The sequence below is a fragment of the Corvus cornix genome, chromosome 12, assembly GCF_000738735.6.
Source record: "Corvus cornix cornix isolate S_Up_H32 chromosome 12, ASM73873v5, whole genome shotgun sequence".
NCBI classification, from domain to species: Eukaryota; Metazoa; Chordata; class Aves; order Passeriformes; family Corvidae; genus Corvus; species Corvus cornix.
In genome coordinates, this window is record NC_046342.1 from 3,556,801 (window position 1) to 3,579,596 (window position 22,796).

At 64.8% G+C, this 22,796-nt stretch overlaps 6 protein-coding genes and 1 long non-coding RNA gene across 15 annotated transcripts in view; 3 read left to right on the plus strand and 4 right to left on the minus strand.

Moving 5' to 3' along the window:
- The first annotated feature begins 87 nt into the window (after positions 1-87).
- Positions 88-2,493, plus strand: INKA1 (inka box actin regulator 1). The gene is made up of 2 exons (XM_039559226.1): positions 88-248; positions 1,567-2,493. Exons 1-2 carry the CDS (start codon positions 210-212, stop codon positions 2,434-2,436), a joined length of 909 nt encoding a protein of 302 aa, XP_039415160.1. The 5' UTR covers positions 88-209; the 3' UTR covers positions 2,437-2,493.
- Positions 2,494-2,573: 80 nt separating this feature from the next.
- On the minus strand, positions 2,574-10,854 carry UBA7 (ubiquitin like modifier activating enzyme 7). Of its 4 annotated transcripts, none has more exons than XM_039559221.1 (24): positions 10,779-10,854; positions 10,492-10,657; positions 9,632-9,766; positions 9,458-9,564; positions 9,184-9,274; positions 8,933-9,074; positions 8,735-8,832; positions 8,477-8,623; positions 8,237-8,395; positions 7,966-8,073; positions 7,806-7,886; positions 7,566-7,721; positions 7,291-7,456; positions 7,017-7,213; positions 6,726-6,790; positions 6,413-6,587; positions 6,225-6,299; positions 5,691-5,880; positions 5,422-5,531; positions 5,249-5,335; positions 4,982-5,173; positions 3,223-3,324; positions 3,044-3,144; positions 2,574-2,754 (listed from the first exon to the last, which is right to left on the minus strand). In XM_039559221.1, exons 1-24 carry the CDS (start codon positions 10,817-10,819, stop codon positions 2,628-2,630), a joined length of 3,018 nt encoding a protein of 1,005 aa, XP_039415155.1. In that variant the 5' UTR covers positions 10,820-10,854; the 3' UTR covers positions 2,574-2,627. The 4 variants fall into 4 exon arrangements, with proteins under 4 accessions (XP_039415155.1, XP_039415154.1, XP_039415156.1 ...); XM_039559220.1 differs by having other exon boundaries at positions 5,422-5,549; XM_039559222.1 differs by lacking the exon at positions 3,223-3,324 and having other exon boundaries at positions 5,422-5,549.
- A 178-nt stretch (positions 10,855-11,032) lies between these two features.
- On the plus strand, positions 11,033-11,927 carry TCTA (T cell leukemia translocation altered). Its single transcript, XM_039559290.1, has 2 exons — positions 11,033-11,379; positions 11,830-11,927. The coding sequence occupies exons 1-2, from the start codon at positions 11,048-11,050 to the stop codon at positions 11,870-11,872; spliced, it is 375 nt and encodes a 124-aa protein (XP_039415224.1). The 5' UTR covers positions 11,033-11,047; the 3' UTR covers positions 11,873-11,927.
- Positions 11,928-11,979: 52 nt separating this feature from the next.
- Positions 11,980-14,098, minus strand: AMT (aminomethyltransferase). Its single transcript, XM_039559289.1, has 8 exons — positions 13,773-14,098; positions 13,613-13,693; positions 13,372-13,503; positions 13,133-13,211; positions 12,866-13,011; positions 12,596-12,776; positions 12,323-12,478; positions 11,980-12,215 (listed from the first exon to the last, which is right to left on the minus strand). The coding sequence occupies exons 1-8, from the start codon at positions 14,046-14,048 to the stop codon at positions 12,037-12,039; spliced, it is 1,230 nt and encodes a 409-aa protein (XP_039415223.1). The 5' UTR covers positions 14,049-14,098; the 3' UTR covers positions 11,980-12,036.
- Positions 14,099-14,223: 125 nt separating this feature from the next.
- On the minus strand, positions 14,224-18,128 carry NICN1 (nicolin 1). Its single transcript, XM_039559159.1, has 6 exons — positions 17,964-18,128; positions 17,150-17,323; positions 16,722-16,835; positions 16,281-16,352; positions 14,738-14,842; positions 14,224-14,595 (listed from the first exon to the last, which is right to left on the minus strand). The coding sequence occupies exons 1-6, from the start codon at positions 18,126-18,128 to the stop codon at positions 14,554-14,556; spliced, it is 672 nt and encodes a 223-aa protein (XP_039415093.1). The 3' UTR covers positions 14,224-14,553.
- A 126-nt stretch (positions 18,129-18,254) lies between these two features.
- Positions 18,255-19,181, plus strand: LOC120410655. Its single transcript, XR_005602955.1, has 2 exons — positions 18,255-18,659; positions 18,837-19,181. It is a non-coding gene; the product is annotated as an uncharacterized LOC120410655 (long non-coding RNA).
- A 185-nt stretch (positions 19,182-19,366) lies between these two features.
- The window catches only part of DAG1 (dystroglycan 1), a 49,327-nt gene continuing 45,897 nt past the window's right edge, over positions 19,367-22,796 (minus strand). For all 6 annotated transcript variants that reach the window (XM_039558876.1, XM_039558877.1, XM_019280428.3 and 3 more), the window contains exon 3: positions 19,367-22,241. In XM_039558876.1, the coding sequence (XP_039414810.1) occupies positions 19,833-22,241 (2,409 nt within the window). In that variant the 3' untranslated portion in view covers positions 19,367-19,832. The remainder of the gene's footprint in view (positions 22,242-22,796) is intronic.

Genomic DNA, 22,796 nt, shown 5'->3' on the forward strand with positions numbered 1-22,796 from the left:
CGGGGCCCCGGGGCGGCGGTGCCGGTGCGGGCCGGGCTCACGTTACGGCGGCCCCATTGGCCGGGGCGGGGCGGGGCGGGGCCGCCGGGCAGCGCCGGGAGGCGGCGGGCACAGCCGGGTGCTCCGTCCGCTGCTGCTGCTGCTGCTGCTCCGGCACCGGCGGCACTAGGAGCGGGGCCGGGAGCAGCGCCGGGGGAGCAGGACCGGGCATGCACAACGCCCGCCCGGACGAGCTCGGCGCCGACCGGGTGAGTGCCGCCGCGGGCACCGGGAGGGAACGGGACGGGACCACCGTGCCCGCGCCCCACCACCCCCTGATGCCAGTGACGTCCGGGCGCTGTCGATGATACCAGGGCCGTGACATTACAGGCGAGGCCAAAGGCGGCGCAGGGGACGTTGGCGTCCGGTGGGACACTGGCGGTGTGGGGGCACGGGTGGCCAGCGGCCACAGTGTCCAGCTGTCAAGATGCCAGCGGCACCGTCCCCCTGGAGCTGCCACCCACCTGGGCTGCCCCGAGGGACGGCGGTGACAGGGTGGCCCTTCGGCTCTCCTGGGGCTGCCACATGCTTACCCAGCACCTCACAACCGGCTGCCCCAGTGTTCCCGGCCAGCGGCGGGACTGGGCGGCTCGGAGTGGTGGCACGCTGCCACCAGGGCTGGATGAGAGGGTCGCAGCCAGCGGGGAGGGGGACAGGGATCGGGACGGGGACGTGGAGAGCAACAAGGACAGTCCTGCCAGCAGCTCTGTCAGGGCCAGCCAGAGGGGACAGAATTATCGGTCCTGGAAGCAACCCCTTCTGCACACTCAGCTTCCCGCGACTCCAGCGCGGAAAGGAAAGCGGACGTAACACCCTGCTTTTGGGTTCAGACAATAGGAATTCAAGAGCGAGGAGCGGCCCGGCTGAGGCAGCCAGGAGTCCTTTCCAGCGCCTGCCCGGCCGTGCTCCGTTCAGCCCTGGCTGCCTTGGTCCCCTGTATTCCCCGCCGTTTGGGGGGGCTCGGGCCTTGGGCGCAGGCCTGGCTGCACCCTGACGTCACCTGGGGTGTCCCCAGCTGGAGGGCACAGGGTGGGTGGGTGGCCCTGCCAGCGCACGGGGGGAGAGCCCCACCCCAGCACCCGCGGGTGCCCTGGGGCTGCCGCTGGCTCCGTGCCACCGAGTGGGACTCTGCTGGAGGGGTGTCCCGGTTGCCTCCCCACAGAGACGGGGGCACTCGAGGGGCTGTCGGGGGGGCAGTGGGGCGCCCGCTCCTACGTGCCGTGGCCCTCTGTCATTTCCCGCAGGCACGGCCGGGGCTGGGTGCCTGCTTGCTCACCCGACAAGCCGCTGCACGCCGGCCGGCTCCGCGCAGGAGCCGCAGGAAAGCGGGGCCCGGGGCTGCGGGCAAGCCGGGGCCTGCGCCCCGCTCTCCGCACCCTGCTGCACGCCCATTGCGCCAGCGAAGCCCCCCCCGAGCCGGGGCGGGGGGGGGGGGGACGCGGGGTGCCAGGGTGGGTTGGGATGGGAGATCGCGGCGCTGACTGGGGGCAGTGGCGACAACCGTGCTGATGTGCCCTTTCCCTGCAGTGGTGCCGGCGGGACGCAGGGCCGACGCCGCGGGCGCACATGCACGGCATGCGGCAGGCACCGCACCACCTGGGAAGGGCGCCGGGGCCGGCCCCCCGTCCCCCGCGCCCCGGCTCGGCGGCGGACTCGGCCTGCAGCCTGGATCCGGGTGGCGAGGAGGAGGAGGGGGGGGGCCCGGCCGCTCGCTCCCCCCCGGCCAGCGAGCGCAGCCTGGAGTTCGACTCGGGGTACTCGGAGGCCTCGGGGGGCACGTGGAGGGAAGAGGAGGTGCCCATGCGCCGCCGGCATCTGCTGCCCTGCCAGCGGGCACACCGGCTCTCCGCCGGCCCCGCCGCCCCACCGCCCGCCCCCGCCCGCCGTGTCCGCCCCAAATCCACCTCGGACGCCTGCCTGGAGCAGTGGCGGGCGCTGGAGCCCGCCGACACGCAGGACTGGACCGTAGCACTGCTGTCGCAGAGCCGGAACCGGCAGCCCCTGGTGCTGGGCGACAACTGCTTCGCCGACCTGGTGGAGAACTGGATGGACCTGCCCGAGGTGGGCACTGAACCGCGTCGCCGAGCCCCCGCCGAGCCCTCCCGCCGGCTGGCCAAGCCCCCCGCCTTCCTGCTCAGCCTTTCGGGCAACGTACGCCGTAAGCTGGCCAACATGGCCCGGCCCCGGGGGGCCGACGGTGCCCGGCCGGGGGGCCGCGACGCCACCAAGCGTTTCTCCTGCCCGCTGGGGCTGGGGGGACAGCCCAAGGGCGCCTGCTTCCACCAGTCCCACAGCAACATCGCCCAGCTGGCCACGGACTTCCACCGCTTCACCGCCCTGATGAACAGCCGCAGCCGCCAGCCCATCATCTGCAACGACGTTATCGGCTACATTTAGCCCTGCTGCTGCGGTCCGCACCCCCACCCTGTAAATAAACCCCTGTTTTGTACGGTCTGGGCGCCGCAGCGTTTATCAAAGGGTGTGCCTGCACCCCGACTCTGGGCAGGGGCAAGCAAGGGCTTTTTGCAAAAAGGGCCAGTGCAGCCTGCAGCTTTTATTGCATGGGGTAGAAGGTGCTGGCCCCTTGCTCAGGGTAGGGAGCACAGGAGAGGGGGACGGGTATCTTCAACCTCAGCATCCTCTCCCTCGCACATATACAGCAGTTCCAGGTCCTGCTGCTGAGGCATCCTGGCATCCTCCAAGTTCTCTGATAACCTGTAGCAGGGAAAGGGGGTTTTGGGGGCACTGGCTTGCCCCCCAACGCTGGCTGAGTGCCCCGGGGATGCCTTGGGCCCCTCAGGGGTGTCCGGCCAGGCTGGTGGGATGCAGGGGCCGGCAGCAAGGGGCCGGGCAGGGGTCCTGCCACGGGAAGTGCTGCCGGCAGGATGTTTATCCAGCAGCTGGCTGGGAACTGCACTGCAGCTGGAGTGGCTCAGGATTGAGGCAGTGGGGGCTGGAAGCCACCCCCCCGGGGCAGGATTGGGCCCTAGAGCCGGAGACCTACCTCTGCGCCTGCTGCCGGGCCCGTGTTTCTTCATCCGCCTTGCTGTCATAGAGCACGATGTCACCACACAGGAGCATGGTCACGGTCCAGCCATGTGTCCTCTGCAAGAGGTGGGTGTCAGGATCTGGCCCTGCATCCCCCAGGGTGACCTGGCTGAGTGCTGCTGGCGCTGGGCTCACCTGCAGCCAGTCCAGCACCTCCTCCACCGTCATCGCCTGCCCGTCTGCGCCGACTGCCCGCATCTCCAGCCGGTCCCAGCAGCTCCACTCCCGCCCGCCATACTGCCAGGGGGTAGCAGCCAGCACTCGCACCCCATACCCTGGCTGTCCAGCCCCATGGGGCAGGCACTGGTGCAGCACCAGGGCTGGGGGACATCAGGGCAGGCAAAGGGGCAGGGTGATGGGGGCACCATGGTGGTGCACGGGCAGTGGGGGACACAAGTGTCCCCCCAACACTGCTGGGGTCCACTTCAGGGATCAGCGTCAGTGTGGGGCCGGCACTGCCCCTAGCCCCAGGCCAGGACAGGCACACAAAAAGCCATTGAAGCACTGCCCAGCCCCACACAATCACCTCTTCTCATGCCCGTGGCCCCACGACCCCTGCTCTGGCCCAAGGAGGCCAGTGTGGTGCCAAGCCCGGGGCCACGCGCCGGACGCGGCCCCGCGCCGTCTGGCAGGGCTACACGGCCATCTGCCCTCGCCGCAGGCAGCGCCAGCACTGCCCACCTGGCCCCGGCCCCACTCGGGAGGGGTGTTCACACCTGGTCACTCTCCCTCCTGCTTTCTGCTGCCTTCTCACCTCCGCCTTCTGCTGCCTGCACTTATCCCACTGGGGGAGAGGAGGGCTTAACCCCATCCTCACCGGGGCAGCAACTGTTCGGTACAGAGGCAAAGCCATGGCCTGGCTCTCCACCACCGAAGTACAGTGCTCTAGCCCTGGGAAGCATATCCCTCTGGAAAAGGCTGGCCCCCAGTGTGGGCTCCCCAGGTCCCTGTGGGGACATAGGTCATGCCACATAGGCCTTGGGGACGTGTTTCCACCGTAGCCAAGCAGCTGGGTGTGAAATGTCACGCCGGGTGTCCTCAGCCTGGGACATGCAGGTGCTGGGTGCTGCTGCAGGGACCTGAGGACGTGGCTAGACCCAGCAGCATCCTCCACCCTGGGGTGATGTCAACCCAGGGGCACTACAGCCAGGATTGCGCAGGGCTGGGCCTGGGGCTTGAGGGGGCCATGGGGCAGCCGTCAGCCCAAAGTGGTGCTGGAGCCGGCGCAAGGCAGTGGAGTCGCCTCCCTCCCCCTCTTCCTGCCCCCGGCCCTGGGCCCCCCGGGCCAATCTGGTTCCAATCGGCGCTTCCTGCCGTGCCGGAAGGGCTGCCTCGCACGCCATAAACCCCCAGACAAAGGGGCCTCTATAGCCCAGACGGTCCCAATCTGGGCCTGCCCCCGCCCCCGCTCTCCCTCCCTGGTTCCCCACCGCCGGGACCCCCGGCCCCGCTCCCCCGGGCGGCCCTTCCCGGCCCGGTGCCAGCTGCTCTCTGGCTGCCGCAGCTGGTTTCCATAAGCCAGATGTGTGCGGCTGCAGCAGCCTCCCACCCTTGGCTGTGGAGCTCAGCGTGGGGCCTGCCATGGGGCAGTGGGGCTGCCTCGGTCCCCTGGGCACCCCAGAACATCACAGCTGAGCCTGAGGCTGGGCAAGTGGGACAGTGGCAGCGTCTCAGTGCTGGGGGGCAGCCAGGGGAAGGAGCTGGTTCCTCAGTGCCTGGCAGTATCCCCAACCCACTGCAGCACCCAAATCCATTTCTGGAGTGCTATGGCCAGGGCCACCCTTGCTGCATGGCCACCTCCTTTCTCCTGGGTCCCCCTGGCACTGTCCCACAGCAGATGCCACTGGCCCCTGGGTGTCCCCCACCTGCGCTGTCCTGGGGAAGAGGGTCCTACCCAGTAGGTGGTGGATGGCAGGGGCTGGAAACGGAGCAGCAGGCAGTCAGACAGGCCGATGTTGCTGTTGCGGTAGCAGCTGAGGTCCTGGCACCCCCACACCAGCTTGTAGACCTCCAGGCACGCCAGCCCGGCCACGGCTGCCGTGGTGGTGATGATGGCAGGCACGATGCGCCCGGCAATCCGCTTGCTCTGAGGACAGGAGGGGTGTCACCAGCTGCCCAACACAGGACAGGGACTCCTGACCCCACAGGTTGCCCCTCTCACCGTCAGCCAGTTGGCAGGGGGGATGCCATAGTTCTCCGCACGCAGGTTGGACGCTGCCGTGATAAAGTCTATGTGAATATTGTTGTCCTGCGGGGAAGAGTGCGGGGACATCTGCATCCCATGGGGACATCAAGCCCCCAGGCTGAGCAGGGCCACCTGCCTGGCTCTGCTACCTTCTCAAAGTGGATGGGCTCCATCAGGGGTGTTTCTGCCTCCTCATCCCCCACCAGCTCCTGTCTCCACTGCATCAGGTCCTGGGTAAGCTCTGTCAGCTGCCTGCAGTCTGGGGGCACAGGGACCCCTGGGATGATACCCCTTGCACTGTGGCACTGCAGGGGTACCCCCACCTTGGTCTGGGTCCTCTTGAGTGCTGGAGCAGGGACGAGAAGCCACAGCCCCACCACAACCATGCTGGACCCAGGAACATGGCTGGGAACCTCACCTGTGGGAACCTGTGCCTCCTCTGTGAGTTCCTCTGTAAGGGGAATCTGGAGCCCGTCCTGGGGTGCAAAGGGTGGCAGGACCACACCACGGAGGATGGCCTGAATGGCTGCCCGGTCCGTGCATGGTGGGACCCTGTGTACTTGGGCAAAGAGATGGGCAGCAGCCAGGACATAGTCCAGGTGGGTGTCCTGTGAAGTAGAACAGGCGTAGCCATGAGGTGTCTTGCTGAGGTGGTCCCACACTGCCAAGGGCTGCCAGCACTGCCCCAAGCTGGTAAAACTGCCTGGCTTTACCCCAAAGTCGAGGTGAAGGAGCCTCTCCTCCTCCTCTGGCCACAGAGCATGTGCAGGCTGTCCCCAGCAGTGACTGGTGGACAGGGATAGACCCAGTCCAGGACCTGGCAGCCCTGCACAGGCTGTGGCAGATGGAGCACAACTACAATTCAGTATTCCCAGTAATCCCAGCACAAGCTTGGCTCTCCCTCTGGCCATACCATTCCCGTGTGAGACCCCACAGCTCTCCCTGCACTCACGTTGTCAGGGTTGAATGTCAGTGGATGGGGACAGCTCCTGTCCCCTGCCCAGAAGGGGACACCCGGGCTGGTTTCCTGGCACAGGGAGAGAAGAGTCAGGCCCAGGAATGTGTACCCCTGGCTGCAGTGACACGGCTGGTGGAGGCAAGGGGGTGCAGGGGGTGCCAGCCCTATGGTGCTGGGCTCACATGCTCCGGAGGGTAGATGTGCAGCAGCTGGGTGATGGCATCGTGGTAGCGGCTCTGCCAGTGCTGGCGAGCCCAGCGCACACAGTCCTGCCAGTCCCGTGGCCGCTCCCGCAGGCTGTCCCACACCTGCTCCAGGACCTTTCCTGGCGGCGGCTGCTCCAGGAAAGCTGGGTCCCTGCAAAACCAGGCACTGCTGATGCTGGCCCAAGAGCAATCCTGTGAGACACCTAGGTGGGACGTGGCCATTCCCAGCAGTGCCCTGGCAGAGCTGGAAGCTCCTCTCCCAGCGTCACTCCCCATAAAGCCCACTCACTCCATGAACTGGTTGACTTGTTCTGCAGGCAGCTGGAAAAGCCCCTCAAACTCATCACGGGCCCACTGCAGAGGAGAAACGGGTGCTGAGCACTGTAACTCCCCCTTACGCCCCCAAGCCCAGGGGGAGGGGGAGGCTCTGGCAGGGCCAGCAGCAACACTCAGGCTGCCAGCAGGAAGCAGCTGGGGCTGTATCCTGCCTGCGGCCCACCACTGGAGGGGAAACAGGGAAGGAAGACAAAGGTCCTGGTACCTCCTCGCTGGGTGCTGTGGCTGGGGCAGCTCAGCCTACCTGTAGTGTGTGCTGGATGGTGCGGGGGAAGTGCCGCAGGGTGCAGAGGGGGAAGGTGCCATCCCTGAGGGTGCTGGCCGGCCCCAGAGGCTTGGTCAGGGGTGGTACCATGGCCAGCACATTCCCCCGTGTCCCCTCCGTGCCCGAGTCCAGCAGTGGTGTGCGGCAGCGGAGACAACGTCTCTCCAAATAGGCGCCTGCAGGGAGCCAGAGGTGCTGGGGACCCAGGGAGCACGTCCAGGGGCTTGGCCCCTTTGCCCTTCCTGGCACTCACGAGCCTCTAGTGTGTCCAGGGCGCTGGCAACGCCATCCAGGTGCCGGAAGAAGTTGTCCCTGTAGAACATCTCGGTGGCAGGTCCCACTTGGTTCTGGTGAGCTGTCACCCTGACATCAGGGTTCATGCGCTGCACGGCTGCTGCGGCCACCACCGACTTTGGCTTCTGCCAGGGTAGAGAGGGGGTGGGCAGCACTCCCCCAGCCCTAGGGAGCCCCTGGGACAGCCAATATGCCCTTTGGGGGGAGCTCAGCCCCTGCCTCATGCTGCCTCACCGAGATATCTGCTGAGCGATAGAGGAGCTGCCGATGGAGGTTGGAGAGGGCAACGGTGTCCATGTCGGTGACGATGAGTTCCCCATCCGGCCCTGCCGCCAGCCCCATCATGGCAAAGTTTTTCAGCAGCTCGCAGCCGATGGCACCAGCTCCCACCTGCCAGGGCAGAGATGCTGCAGCTCCCTGCATGCCAGTCGGATGCTCCGCAGCTTCCCAGTGCCGTGGCCCCTGCCCACTCACCACCAGGTACTTCTGGTGGCCCAGCTTCTCCTGGAAATTGGCCCCGAAGACAGCAATCTGGCCATCGTAGCGAGAGCCTCTCTGCCGGGACAAGGAGCTGTGTAAGCACAGCAGCCACAGCACCCCAGGCAGCCAGGAGGGGCTGGACATGGGGTCTCACCGGGGCACAGTCCATCTCTGTCAGCTGCGCAGCCCCCGAAAGCGCCAGGCACTCCAGGGCGTCGAAATACAACCACTGGTCCAGGGGCAGGAACTTCCTAGTGATGGCCTGGGGCGAACAGCCCGTGGGCAGGTGGCCAGCGGGGTGTTCCCCCTCACTGCGCCCCAGCCCTGCTGCCGGACCCGGCGTCCCCAAGCGGGCAGCAAGTGCCCTCTCGTGGCCACCAAACGCCACCGGACAGCCATGGCCAGCGGGACCCCGCCCCGCTCACCTTCAGCACCTCCTGGGCCGCCAGCGCCCCGACGACGGCGGCTACGGGGCACAGGTCCCCCGCACTCACGCTGGCGAAGGCCCGCACGATGTCCTCATCCAGGGGACCCTGCTGTGCTCCCAGGCTCCGCGCCAGCTCCAGCACCCGCTCGGCATCCGCCTGCAGGCAGAGGGGAGAGGGCAGCTCCAGGCAGGGTGGTGGGCTTCGGCAGGGCCAGGCAGGAGCAGGACAGGGACTTACCGGTGCCCTGGGCCGCGGCAGGCGGCCCTGCTCCCTGCGGAAAGCGTGAAGGGCCTGGAAGGCGGCGTGCAGGCTGCGGCTGCGTGGCAGATCCTCGGGACTCGCCACCCGGATTTTGGGCTCCTCCAGTGACTGGCACAGGGGCTCCTGCCAGCAGAGCAGAGCACCAGGGATTGGGTGAGTGCTTCCCTGGGGCCTGGCGTGGCACAGCAGTACCCCAGCCTGGGTGGCAGCATCATGGGGCCAAGAGGGACTTACATGAGAACACTCCTGGGGCTTCTGCACCTGTGAGACCAGGCCCCCGCAGCGGTAGGGTGAGAAGGAGCTGGTGTCACCGATCTCCAGCCTGAAGGCATCTGGGGACGAGCATGGATATCACATCATGGTCACTGTCAAGGACCCAGTGAGTTCCTCAACCCTGAGCTAGGGCAGCCGGGACGCCCCTGGAGGTCTCACCCAACACACGCACGGGGACGGGCTTCTGGCTGTTCAGCTCTGTCATCCCCTGCACGCCAGAAAACGTCACCAGGTCTCCATCACAGAAGAGGTGGCCATGACTGTCCTCTGTCCCCATGCATGTCACCACTCCTGGGTTGCCCTGAGGAGAAGGCTGTGTGAGAGTGGGGCACCGGACTAGGGTGGCATAGAGCCAGAGGAGGAGGCAACAACATTTTGGGGGATCCTGGAGGGGCTGCCCTCCCTCCTACCTGGGAGATGTGCTGCACAGCAGCACACACTGGGTCCCCTTCTGCTGGGTCATCAATGACAAACTGCTCCCCGAAGTCACAGAACAGCTGCCTGGAGAAGACCAATGGGGTTTTGCCAGAGAAAGTGCCCCACCAAGCTTCCCCAGCACTGCCATGTCTTGCCCGGGCCAAACAGCCCTGCCAGCTTACTGGGGACATGAACTGCAGTGCAGGGCTTGGGGCTCTGGGAACAAGGTGACTCAGAGCCAGTGCAGGACCCCATGAGACCCCTTACCCTGCCAGGCCCTTGGTGTCTGCCACGATGAAGCAGATGCCCTGGGCATGGCAAAAGTCCCCGACGCGGAGCTGCTCCTCCAGCGGGGATTCAGTCAGCACCACCACCTGTGCCAGGTCTGTCAGTGAGCGCTGCCATCCCAGGGGTCCCCATGGCGCAGGGATGCAGGCTCACCTGGAAGGGGGCAAGGAAGGCCTCCGACAGCTCCCCGGTGTGAGCCTCAACCACCACACAGGGGTTCAGCTTGGTCAGGGCCCGCTGGGATGCCTTGGCACGGTTCTGGCCCAGATCACTCTCCCCCAGGAGGAACTGCAAAGTGGACACATGGTAGGGCACCCTACGGGTCTGGGGTGCAGCTCACCACTGTGAGGTGCTCCACAGGCCCTGTCTGCACTGGTGAGGGGCCCCTGCTAAGGACCCTACCTGTGACAATGAAGGGCACCCTGTGCCTTACCAGCATCCCCAACCTGTACCTGTTATTGGGAGCCCCTCACCCGTACCTGCAAATGGGGATTCCCCCAACTGCACCTGTACCCATTCCTGGGACATCCACCACATCTGTACCTGTTACTGGGACTCCCACCTGAGTCTGCACCTGTACCAAGACCCTTGTCAGTACCTCTATATGTTATGGGGCCTTCCCATCCATACCTGTACCTGTTACTGGGATTGCTGTCTGTACCCATTATGGGGATCCCCATCCATACTCATATCTGGTACTGGCACCCCCACCTGAGTCTGTACCCATTACTGGGACCCTTGTCAACACCTATACACATTATGGGGCCCCTCATCCATACTTGTACGCTGGGACCTGTGCCCATACCCATACTCACTAGTGGGACACCCACCCATACCTCTACCAGGTACTGGGACCCCTGTCTGTACCTATTATCAGGACTCCCCCTCATATCTGTATGCACTACCGGCGTTCTCACTAGTTCCTGTTTTGAGATCCTCACCTGTACCTGCGCCTGTTTTGTGAACCCTCACCCGTTCCTGTCACCAGCGGCCCCGCCTGGCCCCGCCGGTACCTGGTGGGTGCGGTCGGCGGTGCAGGTGGCACCGCGGTCGTGCAGGACGACGCGCCCGGTCCCCGCCAGCACCAGCGCCGTCGCCACCTGCGCTCCGGTCCCGCGCAGCCCCGACACCAGCACCGCCGACTCGGCCAGCCGCCTCCCGCCGCCGCCCAGCACGTACCTGCGGGTACCGGCGGGGCCGTCAGCGGGGGCCGTCAGCGGGGGCCAGCACCACTGCCCCGCGCCCTGCCCTGTCCCGATCCTGTGCGGCTCCCGTCCCCGGTGCCGGTCCCCGCACTCACAGCTGCCGCGAGTACCGCGGCTCCTCTCCGCTTCCCGCCATGACGGCCCCACCCACCGACCGGGCCGCGGCCCTGCCCTGGGGAGGAGCCAATCCCCCAAGGCCGCGCCCCTGAAACGGGGCCCCGAGGCCGCGCCCGCCCTGCACCGGCAGAGGGCCGGCACGAGGAGGCGCCGCCGCCCGGCGGCCGCGCTGTGGCGGCAGCGAGGGCGGGCTGGCGGGCCGAGGCTCCGCCCCCTCCGGTCGCCTCACCCCCGGTACCCCGCGGCCATGGCGGCGGTGGCGGCGGGCTGGCAGCCGCCGTGGCGGGCGCTGGCCGCGCTGGGCCGGGAGCTGGCGGCCGAGTGGGCGGCACAGGACGTGCGGGCCGCGCTGTGCCAGCTGCTGCTGCTCTGGCTGGGCCTCAGCCTGCTGGGCGTCCGCCTGGCCTGGCGCACCTACGGCGGGGCGGTGGCCGCTCTCTGTTACCGGACCGGCCCCACCGGCCGCCGCTCCCCCGGCACCGCTTCCGGGGCCTCGCCTTCCCGGCCCCGAGCGCACTCCCTTTCCCCCGCCGGCCCGGCGGGACGCAACGGCGCCGCCGAGCGGCACTGCCCGCCCCGGTGAGTCCCGACCGCTACCGGGCCCAAAACCGCTGATCCCCCCCGCGGGCCTGCCTGGCTTCCCCCGCGTCCGGCCAGTGCTCTTGGAGCGCAGCCCGGTGAGCGACCCCTGCCCAGTGTCCCCCAGTGAGTGTCCCCCCAGCTGCACTCCTGCACCAGTACAGCCCAGTGACTGCCCGCCTGCCCAGTATGGTCCGGATGGGGTCCTCTGGGACACCGGCCCCGGTTACCCCCCCCAGCTGTGGCTTCTGACAAGTGCCCCCCAGCAATTGCCCCAAGCTGTGCCCCCAGACCAGTGAGCACCCCCACAGCTGCACCCCAGACCAGTATGCCCCAGTAAGTGCCCCGCAGCCCTGCCCACCCCACACAGACAGACAGGTGCCTGCCCTGGTGCTGGGGTGCTGTGCTGGGTGCTGCCCCACCCATGCTCACGCTGCCTCTCTTTTGCAGGGATGGCCTGGCAGCAGAGCCCATGAAGACGCACCGGGAGTGAGCAGCACCAGGACCATCGGCTGGGTACTGCCAACACCATTAAAGTGCTGTGCCCACCTGCTGCCCCTTGCTTTGGCACCGCCACCATCACCAGAGAGGAGGCCAGGGGAATGGGACAGGGTGTTTATTTGGGCCAGGGCACTGTGCCCACGGCATGTGCTGGCCTCACTTGGCCATGTAGTACTGGGTGGGCACGAAGGGCATCTTGGTGATGACGGCAGGGTGCTGCTTCTTCCGCACCTCGACGGTGAGCTCGGTGCCGGCCCGGCTGTGCACTGCCTCCACGTAGCCCATGGCGATGTTCTTGCCCAGGCAGGGTGAGGGACAGCCGCTGGTCACTGTGCCTGGAATGTGAGGATATGGGGAGGTGAGTGGGGGCTGGTCAGCCCCTGCCCATGCCATGGCCGCAGCTCAGGGTCATGCCCGTACCAGCCCCACTGCCCCCACCTACCCACAGGCCTGCCTTCGGGGCCCAGGATGGCCATGTGGGGCCGGATGGCAGGTCCCACCGATGTCAGCCCCACACGCCTGCGCCTCGGCTTCTCTTTCACTTGTGCCATGATGACAGCAGCACCAGGGAAGTCCATGGCCGCACGCCGGCGTTTCCCTGCAGGGCAGAGATGGGTGAGGGTTGGTGATACCTGACTGGTCCCCTTGTACCCTCTGGGGACACCTTGCTGCTCTGCCTGTCCCAAGGAGGAGGTGGAGGCAGAGGTGGACCTACCTAAGGTCCACATCAGCCCAGCTTCAGCAGGGGTGATGGTCTCGTCGATGTCATTGCCGTAGAGGCAGAGCCCAGCCTCCAGGCGCAGGCTGTCCCTGGCTGCCAGACCTGCTAGCCACACATCGGGGACACCCAGGAGCTGCTCGGCCAGCTCCACTGCCCGCCCCGCGGGCACCGAGATCTACAGCGGGACACGGGCAGCGTCAGTGGGGCATGGCCTTCCCCTGCATCAGTACCGCAGTGGGGATGCTGGTGCAGCTCCCAGGGTACCTCCACGCCATCCTCGCCGGTGTAACCGCAGCGCGTGACACGGCAGCCTGGCACGCCAAAGACGGTCGTGGTGATGCTATTCATAAAGGAGAGCTTGGCCAGGTCATCTGACAGCCCTGCCTGCAGAACCCGTGCCATGGAGGGACCTAGGGATGCAGGTGGCTGGAAGATGGCAGTGCCCAGGGGAGGGGAGGGAGGTGGGGAGGGCAGTGACGTCCACCAGGTGAGGACCTGGAGGAGGGCAGGCCCACGTGGGGCCCCCACTACCTTGCAGAGCCAGCAGCGCGTTGTCTGACACCTCCAGGTGTACGTCACTGCCGGTGGCCTGCAGCTGCGCTGCTCTGTCCTGCCAGGGTGACAGTGGGCTGCTAGCACGGGGGCCAGGCCGGTGCCAGCCCCACATGTGGCCATGGCCACCTCACCCTGCGCAACCACGGGTGTCACCAAAAGGCGGAAGGACTCCTTCCCACTGCGTGTCCCCACCTCCCGCTCGTGCAGCCCCATACCCTCAAGATGGCCAAGTCTTTGTCAGCACAGGCGGCGTTGGACACCACATAGAGGTGATTTTCTGACGTGTTTGTGACAATGAGGTCGTCTGTGATGCCACCCTTCTCGTTGGTGAGCAGCGTCAGGGTGCCCTGCGGGACACGGCCCATGGAAGAATGAGCGGGCTGCCTGGACCCTCCCAGGCCATCCCGGGGACCTCCGACCCTGCTGGATGCCTGGTGCCCGCCCAGTGCGCTGTACCTGTCCTGGCTTCAGCTCGGCGATGTCCCCCACTACCAGGCTCTCCATGAACCTGATGCGGTCCCGGCCGTACACCAGGGTCTGCAAGGGGCCGGGGGGGTGGGTTGTGAGTTGGTGCGGGTACCCCCCTGCTCCAGCCCCCTCATCCCGACCCCGCTACCTGCAGCATGTGGGAGACGTCGAAGAGGGAGCAGTGGCGGCGGGTGTGCAGGTGTGACTGGAGGTGGCCCTGCCCGTAGTGCAGCGGAAGGCTCCAGCCGGCGAATGGCACCATCCGCCCGCCGCGGGCCCGATGCAGGGCGTCCAGCGGCGTCTGCTTCAGCCCCTCCTCTCCGGCCCCGGCCCTGGTCCCGGCCCCGGTCCCCCCGGCCCCTCTCCGCGGCGCCGAGCCCGGGGGCCGGCGGGACAGCACGGCGCGGCAGCCCGCCCGCAGCATCTTCCTCTTCCTCCTCCCTCCCGGCACGGCTCGGACCGGCCCCGGGGCGCCTGGGACATGGAGTCCGCCCGGCCCTGGCCCCGGCCCCCGCCCCCGGCCCGGCCCGCCCTCGGCACCGCCTCCCCGGGGCTGCCGGCACGGCCACCCCCATCCCCCAGAGACAGGCGGGCACAGGCAGGGCCAACGTAGCAGCTTTTAGTGGTGACCGAGGTGCCGCTCCAGCACCCCTGCACCCCTCGGTCCCCCCACAGCCCCTTGCAGTGTGGGGTGGGGGTCTGGGCTCTGCCCACGGGATGTGCCCAGGAGAGGTTCACAGGGGTCTCCGGGGTGGCAGTGCTGCCCCTCACTGCCAGGCAGTGCAGAGGGAGTCAGGGAAGGGGCACAGGGAGGGCTTGGGACCCCCGCGGGGTCAACAGCCAAGGCGGGAATGCAGGAGTCCAGTCAGGCCCTGGGAGCATGGAAGGGGCACTTTTCCCAGCTGGCACCGGCACCAGCACCAGCGGGCTCAGGTGTAGGAAAGCAGGTTAACATCGTAGCAGCCATCCACCTGGGAAAGAGAGCGACTGTCACTGTCTGCACAGCACTGCTGGGATACTCCAACCCCATCCTGCTGGGAGCAGCCTCTCTGGGAGGGCTCCCGAGCCATGTGGCACGGCCGGGGTCCCTGTCAGCAGGGTGGTGGGACTCACGTCGAAGCGCCCAATGCGGGCAGCTGCCTGGCGAGCCCGGATCACCTCTGTCAGCACCCACATTTGCTGGACCTCTGTCGACACCTTCTCCGGATCAGGGAGCTCCTGGAAAGAAGTGGGCACAATGCTGTGGAGCGGGGATGACCCAGATGGGCTGGATCACCCCGGTTTTGGGCAGTGGTGTGGCTGGATGGCTGTGCCTCCCAGGGAGCCAGGCACGTGATGGTGCCCATATTCCTGGCCTGCTGGTGGTTTCCCAACATGAGGTGAACAGGGCCCCTCTCTAGGAAAACAAGCCACTGAGGACACAGGTGAGTGACCCTGATCCGTGGGTGCTGCAGTGCTGACACAGCCCATCTCTGCTGACAGGTGGCCAGGACGAGGACAGAAAGCTGATTGCTGGCTAATTATTAAAAACCTAATCACGCAGTCCAGAGTTTCCCAACAGCCTCACTGTGCAGTGCTCCCTGGGCTTGGGTGCAGAATCCTGGGCGCACGTGCGGGTTCACCCCAGGGACCTTTAGCCAGGTGGGACCCGCGGGCTCAGCAGAGGCTCTCCCAGCTGGGGCACAGCTCTCACGGGGGCACAGCTCTGTCACACTGGGCTGAAGGGTGCCTCGTGGTGACGTTGGGAAGAGTCAATCACAGAGCAACCTCTGGCATCTGTCCCAGATACTCCTTGCCAAGGGATCAATCAGCAAGGGACTGGGGTGCTCTCCCCAAACTGTCACACAGCTGGTACAGGATTGGGAACAGCAGCCTCACTGCTGGTGCAGTGTGAGCACCGTAGCATGAAAGCCCAATAGCAGAACTGCCCCAGCAGGTGTGGCTGATGTGCCACCCTCCTGCAGGCAGAACCTCGAGGTGATTCAGCAGGTTCCCATGGGCGAGCCAGCTCCCATCCTGGCCCTGCTCTGCCCAGACTTTGCCCACCAAAGGCCACCAACCAGGCAGATGTGGCTGGCAATCTGTAAACACGTGCTGTGGCTGTGATGCCCCTCTGCCCATGTGCTGTCCTGGCTGGGCAACATGCTCCCCAGAGCACACCCTCTGCGAAGTGCTGGGAACCAGCCCTGTCCCCACACGTCCCACTCACCACCGAGCGATGCTGTGCACCCACTGCTCCCACAGGGCTGTCCCTGTCCCTGTTCCACACATCCCACCTGCCACTGAACCATGCTGTGCACCCACTGCTCCCACGAGGATGTTCTTGTTCCTGTCCCCATGCCATTGCATCCCACCTGCTGGCTGAGTGACACTGTGCACCCACTGCTCCCTTGGGGACATTCCTGTCCCCAGACTAGAGAGCAGATAGACTTAAGTGTCACCTCAATTAGCACATCCCCATGGAGATATTTTTCTTCTTAGCACTGCAAACTACTTCCAGCACAAGGCGGGTTATTTCAGGGCTCCACAGCTATTCCTGGTGAAAGCCTGGAGCCAACAGGGCAGGTATGGGCCTGGCAGCCTCTTAAGGGATGCTCATGGCTGGTACCCCACAGAAGTCCCTCCTTCCCCCAATACCTCAGCGGTGATTACTCACCTCATGCAGGCTGGCTGGCTGCTCCGGAGGGGTCAGCTGGGAGAGCCAGGAGGGGAAATCCTTCTGGGGACTCTGAAACAGATCCAGAGGGTCACACAGGGTGTTCCCAACCCTGCCTCCATCCTTTACACCGGGCAGCATGCTGAGGTTTAGAGCCCACCCCTAGTGATATTGCTATGGAAGTGTCACTTTACTATCCGTAAAGAGAATTTTGTAGGGAATTCTGTGTTTTGAGTGGTTGTCAGAGCAGTCCCTTCCCCAGCACCACTGGAGCACAAGTGGATCCCAAGTGCCCCAGTAAAGGACAAGGACTTGGACCCACACCCCTGTGTGTGCTCCCCAGAGCTGCGGCGGAAAATGCCAGGTACAGAGCTGGGGACAGTGATTTGTCCTGGCCCCCTACCCATGCCTGGCAGTGGGGTAGCTCTGGCACCTGCTCACCTTCTGTCCAGGGGGGAATATCTGCAGGTCCTCGATGGTGAAGTGGAGCCAGACTGGGGAGGGCTGTCGTAGGATGAACCGCATTGCTGTCACCTGGTCCATGTCACACAGCATCTGCAGGGCAAGGGCCGGGGAGTGTAACCACAGGGGCTGGCACTAACTGGGGGCAGCTTGGCACTGACTGGGGGCAGCTTTTGGCATATCCTCCCAAAACCCCCAACCCACCCCAGACAGAAGGAGCCCAAGGGAAGCATTGTCCCTTGAGGGCTGGCTGGGCTGTGTGGGACACAGGGACCTGCGCACCCATAGGGGTCAGTGGGGCATCAGTCCCAGACCCCCGGGGCCAGGAGCCATCCCAGGGTGTGGGCGAAGTGGGGTGAGCCCCAGAGGGGTGGGGGAGGGCATGGTCCCATCCGGAACATGCTGACCTGGTGCCGGTGGAGGCAGAAGTAGTCCTGGGAGCCCTCCTCGGTGTGTGGGCAAGGCATCAGGCACAGGTCCCGCAGGCAGGTCACCCAGCGCCGGGACCCGCCGGGGCCGGGCCGCTGCACCCGCACGCTCAGGAATGCCGTGTAGAAGTTCCTGAACACGATCTCCTGCACCTGCGGGACCGGCGGCCTCAGCCCCACAGCGGCATCCCCCCATACCTGCACCGGCATCCCCCACCGACACCGGCACTGTCCCCGCAGTACTGAGACGGGCACCGGCAATCCCCCTCCCATACCGGACCAGCACGCCCCCCATACCCGCACTAGCACAGCCCCATGTCGGGGCCCGCACCAGCATCCCCCACTCTACTGGGACGGGCACTGCATCCCCAGCATCCCGCCCAGCATCGGTAAGGGTGGTACCCCAGCACCGGCATCCACCCGTTACCGGCACCGCCCCCAGCATCCCCTCCGCCCCGGGACCGCCCCTCATATTTTCCCCGTACCGCCCCCGGCATCCCTTCTGTCCTGGGACCGCCCCTGACATCCCCCCATACCGGCACCGGCATCCCCACCCACCCCGTCCCCGCTGCTGCCCCCGGCATCTCCTATCCCACCCCGGCACCGGCACCACACCCGACCCCGACTCCCCCGACCCCTGCACCGTCCCCGCCATGGCCCCTGTCTTCCGCCGGGACCATCCCGGCACAACCCCCGCCGGTACCGCCCCCGGCATCCCCTCGTGACCCCACGGGACCACCCCGGTACCCCCCCCCCCCCCGCCGGTACCGGCCGCGGGCGCGGCCGCACTCACGTCGGCGGCAGCGCCGCGGGGGAAGCGGAGGTCGATGACGGCGACGCCGGGCCGTGCGAGCTCGGCCCCCCCGGCCAGCTGGAGGGGGGCGGCGGGGCGGGGGGCGCAGGGCAGCGGGGAGCGGCCCGGCCCGGCGGGCGGACCCGGCCCCGCCGCTCCCGACATGGCGGCGCCTCGCGGCCGCCGCTCCGGGGCGGGGCCGGGCCGGGCGATGGCGTCACCGCCCGCGGGCACCGGCAGGGGGCGCCCCCGCCCCGCCGCGGTCCTGAGGCGGCCCCGCCGCGGCGGGAGCGGGGCCGGGCGCGGGGCCGCGCTGGGCCCGAGCATCCCCGCACCGGGGCCACCCCAGCGCCTCCCCCACACCGACACCGGCATCCCCGGGCGGGTTTATTTTTCACACGGCGAGGACATCGCCCCGCGGCGCCGAGACCGGAGCCGGGGATTGAGCACCCCCCAGGTGCCCTGCCGGGGCCACCCCGGCGCCCGGGCAGCGCCGTCCCGGAGGGAAGCGGCGGGTCCGGCCCCCCGGTGTGCGGGGTCAGCCCTCCGCCCGGGCACACACGGGCAAATCCCGGCTGGGGATGCCGGGGAGCGGAGCAGAGGGGATGGGGACGGTACCGGTAACCGTAGCGGGTCCCCGGCGGCCGGCCCGAGGGGCTGAGCCCGTACAAACTGCTGGCAGCCGCACACCGGTTTGTAAGTCTTTTTTTTTTTTAATAAAACAATCGGAGTCTGTATCAAAAATTTAGTAAAAAATTAGATTTGAGAGTTCACCGATTTTTTTTTAAACTATTAACTATTGCTGGCGCGCTTTTTTTCTTTTCTTTTTCTTTTTATTTTTTTTTTTTTGAACTTTTTTATCTTTTCCAACAGTGTCCAGGCTGGAGTGCCGGCGTGAGGCCAGCGAGGCTGTTCCTGCACAGTCCCAAGGAGCAGCTGGGAACACACCCTACACTGTCGTCAAAACACCCCACGGGGAGGGGGTTTTGCTTAAAACAGACCCCCCCGACCCCCGTGCTCGCTGGGAAGCAGAGATGTCGTGGTGGCACAGGGCTCGGCTCATCCTCCCACGAGCATTCCCCAGCACAGCGATGCACCCCGCGCTCAGCCATGGGCACCCCAGGCCAGGCTGACCCAACTCATGACTATTTTATGACGCGTGAGAAAGATAGGATTTCTTTGATTAAAAATAAAATAAAAATGATAAAAGAATCAAACCCCGAACCAAGAAGCTGATCCACCCCGAGAGGAGGAGGAGGAGGAGGCTGGCTGGCCCCGAGGGCCTTCCCCTGACCAGCCCATGGAGCTTGCCTGCAGCACAGCACTGCCCTCCCCTTCCCCAAAATCTACACATCCCAGTTTAGGTAAACAGCAGATTAAATGTAAAAACTTAAACCATCGACTTCAGAAAGTCCCTTGAATTTAATTATTTTTAGGCTACCTTTCATGTTACGTCCTGTAGCTAGACACACGTGAATAGAAAAAACAGTACAGTTAGTGTTAAAGGCAAACAGCGGAGACCCAGAGTGCTACCCCAGTGCTGCCTGCTCCTCCCGACCCGGCCCGACCCGTCCCGACCCCCCTCCCTGCCCACCGCCCCGGCCCTGGCAGAAGCCCAGCCGCCGGGAAGGCGTCTTTGAGCCGAGAATTTTTTTCTATGAATAAAATAAAACCAAAGCTTGTTAGGCAAAAATAAAACAAGTGTCCCCCCGAGTCCTGCGAGTGCTCCGGTGTGGCGGGCGCAGCCGGGGAGAGCCTGCTGGGGGGCGGGCTGGGGTTTACGTTCCCGGCTGGCAAGGGGGCTGCCGGCCCACAGACAGCACCGGTGTGGAGCTGGAGGCCCCTTCTCCCCCGAGAGCCTCCCGTTTGTTAAGGGGGGACGTAGGGCGGTGGGGACCTGTACGGGGTCATGTTCTTCGGGCGGGAGCCTTTCCCCTCCATGGGTGCAGTGAAGGGGGGGGGAGGCTGGTAGGGCGGCGCGTTGGGGTCCTCGTCCCGCAGCGGAGTGTACTCCCCGATGGTGTCCTGGTTGAGCGGCGTGGTCTCTGGCATGCTCTGGTTGGGGTACTCTGGAGGGGGCAGTGGGGCTTTCTCCTCCTGGAGGATGAGGGGCATGCTGGAGGACGGTGGGGGCTTGGAGTCGTCCAGCTCATCAGCAAAGATGATGGGCACACCTTTCTTTATGAAGGTGGCCTGGTCTTCGATGGTCAGCTTGCCTTTCCTCTTCTTGCGGTAGCAGATCATGGCAATGATGCCGGCCACGAGGAGGATGGCGGCCACCACCACGGCAGGGATGACGGTGTGCAGGTACACATCGTCCTCACTGCTCTTCTCGGGGTCTTTGCCTGCTGCCACTGTCGGCGTTGCCTCTGAGATCACCCTGCCGTCCTTGGTCACAGGGACAAACTGGATGTGCCTGCAGCTGCCAGAACCAACCACAGACACATTCAGAGGCTTGAACTCAGGCTGCAGGACATTGGAGAAAGCTGGGCTCGGCCTGCCGGAGTCATCAGCAATTTTTTTGCTCAAAGTCCGGATCTGCTCCCGAGGGCAAGGCTCCAGTGGCAGTGTGTTGTTTGTCCACTCCACTACGATGGAGCCTTTGGTGATGTCCTGCACTGTGATTGTGCTGCTGTTCCTGTCACCGAACGCCAAAGCCAGCTTCTTCACCAGCATTATCTTCTTATGGATGTCATTCACCACTGCATTATGGTCTCCGTCCAGCCTGGCCTTGAACTTCACTGGAGACTTGTCCCCATGTGGGCGTTTGTGGACATGGATTTCAAAAGCATCCACGGCAAAAAGCCCGCCCTTGTCGGTGGCATACATGAAGTACTCGTGCTTCCCAATGTGGTTGTGGTCTGGCATGCCGTACATGAGCTGGCTGGTGCTGTTGAACTGCACCCACGAATTCTCCTCGATCATCTGCTGCTCCTTCAGCTTCAAGGTCAGCTGCAGCTTGTCAGTGGTGGTGTCTTCCTTGTCATAGAAGGTATCCGACGGTATCTTAACCTCGAAGTACGTGCCCTCCCACGCGTCGACCCTGTCTATGTGGTTTGTCAGCCTGGGTGGCTCGTTTGGCTCCCAGGGCCGGGGCAGCCCGCTAGCTGTGGTGCGCACACGGGACGGTGGAGAGGCCGTTGTCAGCTTGGAGATGGGGGATCTGGTTGTGCTGGGAGGCTTCGTCGGACGGGGCGTTTTGGGCCTTCGAGTAGGCCTTCGTGTTATTGCTGTGGAGGAATCTGTTGTGGACGGTGTGCCTGGCTTCAGGGTGGAGACTCTTGGTTTCTTGGTGGTAGTAGAGGGTGGTGTGATCACTGCTGTGGGCTCTACGTACCCAGGCATCGTGGGGCGAATCGGCACGGAGGCCGTGCCCGTGCCTTCTGCTACCCTGGTTGGCTGGATCGGCCCCAGCGTGGGCGTCTGGACAATGGGGCCTCTGGTTCTGATGGTGACCGTCGGCTTTCTCGGCAGCGGAATGGGCTCCCGGACGGGGGGTGCCATCGTCTCCGTGGGAGGCGCGATGGCGGGTGACGTCGGGGTGGGGACAATCCTGGTGGGTGGCTCTTGCGCGGCAGTGGTGGGCGGCCCGATGGCAGTCAAAGGCGTAGGGGTGGCGTTGATCTGCCGCCGCATCCTCTTTGGGAGGTGAGGTTTCTTGTTAGCAATGTGCCAGCCAACAACAGGATAGCCAAGGCGGGCAGACATGGTTCCTTCCTTAGCTGGAGCCTCCACCTTGCTGATGTTGGGGACACTGTTTTGGCTCAGGGAACATCCCAGTTTCCATGAGAGTAAGGCCCCGTTTTCCACCACCTTCTTTGCATTTCCCGGTCCAGCCATGAAGGCTGACATGTCAAAGAGTCTGTTATTTACAACAGGAACTAACTTCATGTTATGAAGCTCCACCTCTGAAAAGCTTCTCATTCTGTTTAAGAGTTCAATCCTCTGCTTTGGTGTCATTTTTGTTAAGTCGGCATCCAAAATGACAGTCAGGATAGTGACTGGCTCTTCCGAGCCACACACGAAGGGCGCTGTGTCACTTGTATCTTGGACAGCCACTCGCACTGACTGAGGCTCGTTGTGGTCTTCTTGGTGGACCTCAACGGAGAAGACATTTGTGGTCTGTGGGACGTAGCTCCCATTCGGGAAGGGCTGCAGAGTAGTCACCGAGATGTAGTGGACACCCTTGTCCGTGTCAAGGGGCAGCCCTTCCAGGGAGCTGCTCTCCGTGTTCCAGTGCAACCAAGAAGGCAAGGAGTCCTTCCCAGCTTCAGAGATCTACCAAACAAAAAAAAAAAAGATGCTTTAGGAAGTACAGCATTAGGACATGTTCTAGAAGCAGTAACACCTAATTTCAAGGATTAAAGAAAAATATCTGAAGTGTAACAACTGGGGAAGGAACATCCTGACCAGAGCACGGCAGCCTTTGCCTCCTCCTCCGCATGTTGGCAAGGATGAGGTCTGCAGGGTGCACTGGACCCAAACGGCTTAAGGAGCCACAAGAGGTCATAAAGTCCCACAAGGCCCCCTCGCCTGCAAGTGCTCCAACACTTGCTGTGCAACTACCAAGCACAAGTGGTTCATTTTCTCTGAGGGCAGACAGGGAGTTTACGTCATGGGGACAGTGACAAAGCTGAGGGCGAAGTTATGCTGTACAGCAGAGCCGATCCAACAACTGCCCTCTTCCCACTCCTTCCTCTCCCAGCTTGGCCATCTCGCTCCTTTCCTCACCCCATCACACCCTGCCCACCCTACACATATCAAGCCCACTGCTCCAGCAGCTCAGAACATGTATTTTCTCCACTAACTTTCAGCTTGTCCCACTGTCCCCAG

Excerpts from the sequence above, each read along its gene's own strand:
- INKA1 (XM_039559226.1), top strand. The coding sequence starts at position 210 with ATGCACAACGCCCGCCCGGACGAGCTCGGCGCCGACCGG. Across the intron at positions 249-1,566 it reads ACGAGCTCGGCGCCGACCGG|TGGTGCCGGCGGGACGCAGG; the intron begins GTGAGTGCCGCC and ends CTTTCCCTGCAG.
- UBA7 (XM_039559220.1), bottom strand. The coding sequence starts at position 10,819 with ATGGCGGGAAGCGGAGAGGAGCCGCGGTACTCGCGGCAGCT. Across the intron at positions 10,658-10,778 it reads CCGCGGTACTCGCGGCAGCT|GTACGTGCTGGGCGGCGGCG; the intron begins GTGAGTGCGGGG and ends CGGTACCCGCAG. Across the intron at positions 7,214-7,290 it reads CCTGGACACACTAGAGGCTC|GCGCCTATTTGGAGAGACGT; the intron begins GTGAGTGCCAGG and ends GGCTCCCTGCAG.
- TCTA (XM_039559290.1), top strand. The coding sequence starts at position 11,048 with ATGGCGGCGGTGGCGGCGGGCTGGCAGCCGCCGTGGCGGGCGCTGGCC. Across the intron at positions 11,380-11,829 it reads GAGCGGCACTGCCCGCCCCG|GGATGGCCTGGCAGCAGAGC; the intron begins GTGAGTCCCGAC and ends TCTCTTTTGCAG.
- AMT (XM_039559289.1), bottom strand. The coding sequence starts at position 14,048 with ATGCTGCGGGCGGGCTGCCGCGCCGTGCTGTCCCGCCGGCCCCCGGGC. Across the intron at positions 13,212-13,371 it reads AAGACTTGGCCATCTTGAGG|GACAGAGCAGCGCAGCTGCA; the intron begins GTATGGGGCTGC and ends TCACCCTGGCAG. Across the intron at positions 13,012-13,132 it reads CGCGCTGCTGGCTCTGCAAG|GTCCCTCCATGGCACGGGTT; the intron begins GTAGTGGGGGCC and ends CTGCATCCCTAG.
- NICN1 (XM_039559159.1), bottom strand. The coding sequence starts at position 18,128 with ATGTCGGGAGCGGCGGGGCCGGGTCCGCCCGCCGGGCCGGGCCGCTCC. Across the intron at positions 16,353-16,721 it reads TATTCCCCCCTGGACAGAAG|AGTCCCCAGAAGGATTTCCC; the intron begins GTGAGCAGGTGC and ends GATCTGTTTCAG. Across the intron at positions 14,843-16,280 it reads AGCCAGCCAGCCTGCATGAG|GAGCTCCCTGATCCGGAGAA; the intron begins GTGAGTAATCAC and ends ACTTCTTTCCAG.